This window comes from Dendroctonus ponderosae, unplaced genomic scaffold (genome assembly GCF_020466585.1).
Source record: "Dendroctonus ponderosae isolate FM_Combo_2020 unplaced genomic scaffold, Dpon_F_20191213v2 Dpon_F_20191213_2, whole genome shotgun sequence".
NCBI classification, from domain to species: Eukaryota; Metazoa; Arthropoda; class Insecta; order Coleoptera; family Curculionidae; genus Dendroctonus; species Dendroctonus ponderosae.
This window is the reverse complement of record NW_026018165.1, coordinates 18,014,438-18,021,407: the sequence shown is the minus strand read 5'-3', so window position 1 is coordinate 18,021,407 and position 6,970 is coordinate 18,014,438. Positions and strand designations below refer to the sequence as shown.

General features: G+C 37.1%; 1 protein-coding gene across 2 annotated transcripts; it reads left to right on the top strand.

Annotated features, from left to right (window-relative positions):
• The first annotated feature begins 4,572 nt into the window (after positions 1 to 4,572).
• LOC109545366 (protein charybde) lies at positions 4,573 to 6,383 on the top strand. Of its 2 annotated transcripts, XM_019916031.2 has the most exons (3): positions 4,573 to 4,786; positions 4,901 to 5,255; positions 5,337 to 6,383. In XM_019916031.2, the coding sequence occupies exons 1-3, from the start codon at positions 4,729 to 4,731 to the stop codon at positions 5,422 to 5,424; spliced, it is 501 nt and encodes a 166-aa protein (XP_019771590.1). In that variant the 5' UTR covers positions 4,573 to 4,728; the 3' UTR covers positions 5,425 to 6,383. The 2 variants fall into 2 exon arrangements, with proteins under 2 accessions (XP_019771590.1, XP_019771589.2); XM_019916030.2 differs by having other exon boundaries at positions 4,576 to 5,255.
• Positions 6,384 to 6,970: the final 587 nt, after the last annotated feature.

Genomic DNA, 6,970 nt, shown 5'->3' with positions numbered 1-6,970 from the left:
TGCTCGATGGCGATTGAAACTAACCACACACAACAAAGCGCGATTTGCAAAAGTGGCGGGTTGAAATCGTCGTCTTATCTACTATTACTAACCCCGTTAGTGAGCAATTAGAACATATTAAGCAATTTGTTAGTCATCATCGCTTCGGTTTGTCTGCATTTCTTTGTTCTCGATTCCTCTCCCGATATATCGATCCAGGCCGGAACATGAACAAAGAACTTGAGAGACGCCGGTGGTTGTGCGAAGGGTGCGGACTGCACACTGCCGCTTCTTTGTTTCCGCACCCCTGTGCAGTTGCAAGTTACAATTGTATTTCTCTTTGCATCCATCTATTCGGCAATTTTTTAACATGCTGATCGACAGAAAACCTCGTGCTGTTCCTAGTAGTTTGATCAGCAGCAGCAGGAAAATTGTATAGAAATGCATACTTTTATCAAACGGTCAAAGACTTCCGCGGCCATCTTTTAATCGGTTGCTCTTATATACCATTGCGATGTTTGCAAAAACTCTGTATGTGTTTCTCAAAAATTCACGATTGCCTTAAGTATTGTAAAGGGTGTGCCTTAAGTATTGTAAAAGTCGATTCAAGTACCAAAAAAACGTTTTAATAATAATAATCAGTCATAAACATATAAACAATTCTTGGAAACATAAAATTTTAGCCTCATCAGCAACAATGTGCAAAATAAGTGAACGAGGACGAATGCCATTAATGGATAATTCCCAATAAATAAAACTATCATTTCGGAACAATTAGCCTGTAAATTCAGGACGAAAATACCGCAATCGGACAAATTGATTTTTGGAGCAAATAAATAATACTCTGTTTAATAAACGGCCACATTTCGCAACTAATGCTCAATTTGTAACCGAAATGAGTGTTGCGTCAGCCTTAGTCAAGATAAATGGTATGACCAAGCATCTTGAACAGGTAGGTATTCTCAAATGTATCGATGCTATTGCAAGTTTGCTATTACTTTCATCTTTTTCCTTATTATTCGGGATTATTGTCCAAAGTCACGCCACAAGCGCCTAACAAAGGCAGGTGAATCACAAATTAACAATTAAGCTATTAATATAACGAGGAATCAAAAGTAAATTAGGTCGGAGGTTTATCTTTGTTTTATTTTTATCACTTTTGTATTCGGTATTAGATAGCGTTATTTCAAAATCGCAGTGAATACACGATTTAAATATGTGATTCACTGCTAGTCAGTTCATGTTAAGGCCCTTCCAGCTGACTAATAAAAATGAAAATGATTATAATAATGAATTTTCAAGTAGATTGTTGCAAAATTCCTCTTTTGTATGCAAGAAGAGTTAGACCAGTAAAATGCTTCAACCCACTGCTGCTGAAAATGACCCACTAAAACAACAGAAAAATAGCTAATCTACAGGGGACAATTTATTAGTCGCCACTAGTCACAATGGATGTTCACCAGCTAAGTCTAGACTAGTTTCTGAAGTACCGGGAAAGAAGAAAGCCATAATTTACTTCACTTTTATCTACATAAAGGCCATGTCGTGGCAGTTTTTCTGTATTGTGTTCTAACATCGATGTGAAGAAAGCGGTCGTCTTACTAAAGCCGTTTACAAATTTTACATCATTTTCAGCTCGCCGACGCGAGGAATCCATTGAACTAATTGAAAAACATGCCAGAAGTTTCAGATGTGAAATAATAGACATTTTCGGCACATTTTAGGCTTTTTTGAGCTTTCACGATCTTTAACTAAGGATTTCTTCCTTATTATTGAGCCAAACACTTTACAAATGCATATTTATGACCTTCTCACGTCGAAAGGAATCGATTGAGCTAAAAAAACACGCATGTGATATTTTGATTTTTGGCCGAAATTTTTCCAAGGGTGGGGGTCGATTTTTTGAAAAAATGAAAATTTTCTCAAAATGTCTTAAATCTTGCATCAATTTCAGCTCGCAGACGCGAGAAATGCATCGAACTCATTGAAAAACATGCTAGAAGTTTCAGATCCGAAATAATAGACATTTTAGGCATATTTTAAGCGTTTTTGAGCTTCCACGATTTTCAACCGACGATTTCTTCATTATTATTGGCCCAAACACTTTATTAATGCATACTTGTGACCTTCTTACGTCGAAAGGAATCGATTGAGCTCAAAAAACACGCATGTAAAATTTTGATTTTTGGCCGAAATTTTTTCAAGGGTAGAGTTCGATTTCTGAAAAAAAATAACATTTTTCCAAAATGTCTTAAATTTTACGCCATTTTCAGCTCACCGACGCGAGCAATGCATCGAACTCATTAAAAACCATGGTACAAGTTTCAGATCTGAAATAATAGACATTTTCGGCACATTTTAAGCGTTTTTTGAGCGTTCACGATCTTTAGCCGACGATTTCTTCCTCATTTTTGATCCAAACTCTTTATAAATGCATATTTCCGAACTTCTTACGTCGGAAGGAATCGATTGAGCTCAAAAAACAAGCATGTGGAATTTTGATTTTTGGCCGAAATTTTTCCAAGGGTTGGGGTCGATTTTTGGAAAAAATTAAAATGTTCTCAAAATGTCTCAAATTTTACGCCATTTTTAGTTCACGGATGCGAGCAATGCATCGAACTCATTAAAAAGCATGGTAGAAGTTTCAGATCTGAAATMATAGACATTTTYGGCACATTTTAAGCGTTTTTTGAGCGTTYACKATCTTTAGCCGACGATTTCTTCCTCATTTTTGATCCAAACACTTTATAAATGCATATTTCTGAACTTCTTACGTCGGAAGGAATCGATTGAGCTCAAAAAACACGCATGTGATATTTTGATTTTTGCCCGAAATTTTTCCAAGGGTGGGGGTCGATTTTTTGAAAAAATGAAAATTTTCTCAAAATGTCTTAAATCTTGCATCAATTTCAGCTCGGAGACGCGAGAAATGCATCGAACTCATTGAAAAACATGCTAGAAGTTTCAGATCCGAAATAATAGACATTTTAGGCATATTTTGAGCTTCCACGATCTTCAACCGACGATTTCTTCATTATTATTGACCCAAACACTTTATAAATTTATATTTCTGACCTTCTTCCGTCGAAAGGAATCGATTGAGCTCACAAAACACGCATGTGAAATTTTGATTTTTGGTCGAAATTTTTCCAAGGGTTGGGGTCGATTTTTTGAAAAAATGAAAATTTTTTCAAAATGTCTTAAATTTTGCATCATTTTAAGCTCACGGAAGCGACGAATGCATCGAACTCATTGAAAAACATGGTAGAAAGTTTCAGATCCGAAATAATAGATATTTTCGGCACAGTTTAAACGTTTTTTGATCATTCACGATCTTTATCCGACGATTTCTTCCTTATTATTGACCCAAACACTTTATAAATTTATATTTCTGACCTTCTTCCGTCGAAAGGAATCGATTGAGCTCAACAAACACACATGTGAAATTTTGATTTTTGTCCGAAATTTTTCCAAGGGATTTTTTGAAAAAATTTAAATTTTCCTAAAAGTCTTAAATTGTACATCATTTTCAGCTCGCAGACGCAAGCAATGCATCGAAGTCATTGAAAAACATCCTAGAAGTTTCAGATCGAACAACAAATTAGATACCAGATTCTTAAAATACTTTCATCAGAAATAAATTCGCTTGTTTGTTATCAATCCCAGTCATATCAACAACTTATCGCCTCACGCAAATTAATCGATTGAATGTTCAACATTATTCTTATCATTCAGATTTTCTTAACGCTTGTTTCGTTGTTTCACCAACAATGAGTCATTTTATGATTTAGCAAAACATGTACATTGCAACTATTCTAGTCAGCTTACGGAATATTCTCGATTATTCCTTGTTTATTTTCTCTGCTTCTCTTAAAAACATTGCAGAGAATCTTATTTAACATTTTGTCTCAGCGTTACTGTTCGAGTCTGAGGTCTGAGGTGAACTCTAACCTGGTATATAGAGAGCAACGCCTAAAAGCATTCATTTATGTAGATTAGTGGCGTTCAAAGGATGCTTTGTCGGTTGTGAACGTGTCAACACATTCTATTTACTATTTATAATTTGGATCAATTCCCTTCACGTGCGGACAGCCCTGAATGTAAATATCCCCAATGATTTATCAAAGATTTTGCAGAAAACACGCAAAACTCTTCTAAAGTGTCGATATTGATTAACATGTTGCAAAAGGGTGATGCAACACGTCAGAAGCGCTGGTGATCCTCGAAAACGGCCAACAAACACAAAATGAAAATAAATCATAAAAGTCCACACAAAACGCGGCTTCTGTAGGATCGTACGATATTTCAAAGCCAACAAACACCAACTTGCAAACCGGTTTATGGATTTTTGTTGTGAATTGCATCATCTGGCAAGCCCGGCTTCGGGCATCGGCTTCTGGATGAAGAATGGATGGAAGTCTTCGGATCTTCGATCTGGAACTTGTTCCTGCATTTCCCCAATGGAAAACTCGAAAAAACGCAATTTGAACCGCAAACCCCATCAATTCGCAGAACAAAGGAACATCAGAGCCGCGACTTCGGCTCGGCAAGCTGCGTTCGGAACTTTCCGGAACAAAGTAGGGGCCAGCTTATATAAAGAGGCATCAGCTGTTTAAACCGGCAGTCAAAATCAGAGAAGCGTGCAGCAACAAGCTTGCACTTGCTAGAAGCTAAGTGGAAGCTCTGGCTTCGTATTCGTTCATTGTGATATAGATTAAGTGTTAGAATTTTTAAATTTTATTCAAAAAAATGGAAGTTCTTCCGGTTCAGAACGGCGTCGCCCATTCGGAATACCAAAATCCAAACAGTAAGTACCAAAACCGCCGTTTGCGGTGCCAACGTCCTCCAACGCCGCAAAGAGCACTGGAAGCTCTGGCAGCAAACCCCAAAACAATTTCTACAATCAAACAACCTCTTCCAGAATGGTATTACGACCCAAGGCCGCATCTGATCGAACCATCGAACTCAGCCGCTCACTTCCTAGCCAAGATGCTCGAACAAGAGATCCGTTCGGCGAAGAAAACGCACCTTTCCGCAGGCGAAGTCCTGCTGCCAACCGGGCTGCTTCACAGAGTGTCCGAAGATGTGCTGGAAGTGGCGGAGTCCGAGTGCTACGGAGTGAGAGGAATGACGCTTCATCTTCTCTATGAGGGTGAGGAGGATTGCCGAAGGATGAGCTGCCTCAAGTTAGACCCTTCGACTCCGTCGACTTTCGAAGTTTACTTGACTTTCAAGCAGGCCAACGCCGGCTGGGGCTTCCTACCTCAATTCATCAAGTAAGTACTCGCATCTTGGCGAGATTTTCCCCAAATGGGCAAACACAATCGGCAGTTACTAACGGAAAGTTCTTGTTGCAGAAAAATAACCAGGGGTAGTACCGTTATACTCAGCACCGACTACGAGATCACGAAGAAGAAGTTGTATCGTCCAGTGTTGCGTGAGTGAGTAAAAGCCGAAACGATCCCATGATTTCACCAGAGACTGAAACAATTTTTCACATAACCCTACGTACTGTTTTTTTCTATTTTTATAGTGGTATAAAAGATATGGAAGAAATCGTCTAAAAAGCGCAGCGTGATCTAGATTTAGTTTTTTTATTTTGCTAATGTTGATATAAAAAGGCTGTTTTTTTTTAATAACTAAGGTCTCATCATTAAATCGCTTTTCGACACCCAGAGTACAAAGAGAATTTCATCAAAAAATCATCGATAAACCAAAAAAAAAAACTAATGAAAAACAGCCTTTATTTTTTAACAGTATTCGACTTTTTCAAAAGCTCCTTTTGAAAAAGAGTTCATTTCGAACGATGAACCTTAGGTTCAAAGGATTCTATCGAATCCGTGATTTTCTTTCGTGATATAATTATGTATTATAGTAATGCAAATGATATGAATATGTACCTGCGTACTTAAAAAAGATATCGTCTTTCAAGTATTTAATTTCCGTAAATTCATGAAATTGATCAAGCGATGATTTGCGCACTCTTTTATTTCAGTCATTTTATCATTAAATTTTGACCAATTTCAACAAATTATCCAGAAAAATCATCAAGTAATTTATATTTATGTGATATCGTAGAAATTAGGAGAGTATAATGTAGGAACGACGATTCATAATGTATCAGTGAATTGTGAAAATCTGCAAAAATCCGAAAAAAACTACAAAAAAAGCACACACGATGTACAAACGCAATTCGTGTGTGCGAAAACTGATTAATAAAATGTGAGGCTCTATAATATCTATTTAGCAAGTAAGGTTACGTTTATAAGTTTTATATTTGACTAGATTATAGACTCTATTTGATGGCTATGTGTGATATATTCAATAATTGTGCAGATTGATAACTGCGCCACTATCTCATGCTTTCATAGACTGTATGGACAGTAATAAAACACTTTTTTTAACATGCCGAAGTTTATCTTATTTCCTACCACCTTCGCTCGGCGCAGACGACAGTTTAGAAGTCCGAAAAACTCACTAGTTTCAAGCAATGAAAGCCTTGCTCTAGTGTGGCAACAAACTTGACCGCAAAATAATCCCCTGGSCTCGAAAAAAGTCATTATCATCTTTATTGCCGCCTCTCATCGCGGATCTTCAGCTCTGATCTCAGATGAAAAGCTTGTAAATTTATTTTGAAATTGAATTCGTCCAAATGTTGTGCCATTTTTATTGTAAGGAAGCGAGAAGTTTTACMTCCRCATATGTTACATACGCAAATGTTATGTAAACTATTCCAAAAAAAAAAGACGCGCCTTGAGACTTTTGTCGAAAAAGTGAAAAAGYCATTTTCTAATACATGACAAAATCGATTCAGTCAGATTCATTACTTTTTCAGTCAGATTTATTACTTTACTCCGCGAAACTGAGAAAGTATTTTACGTCCTGAAAAAGTCCAAAACATGTACCGGCAAATAATCTGCCAAAAAGTTGTACATTTGCTCCGAAATAAGTCTGGGCGGTAGATTTCAACGAAATTTTACACAAAATTCTC

Coding starts and splice junctions, on each gene's coding strand:
- LOC109545366 (XM_019916030.2), top strand. CDS start 4,729: ATGGAAGTTCTTCCGGTTCAGAACGGCGTCGCCCATTCGGAATACCAA. Junction 5,256..5,336: donor TTCCTACCTCAATTCATCAA/GTAAGTACTCGC, acceptor TTCTTGTTGCAG/AAAAATAACCAGGGGTAGTA.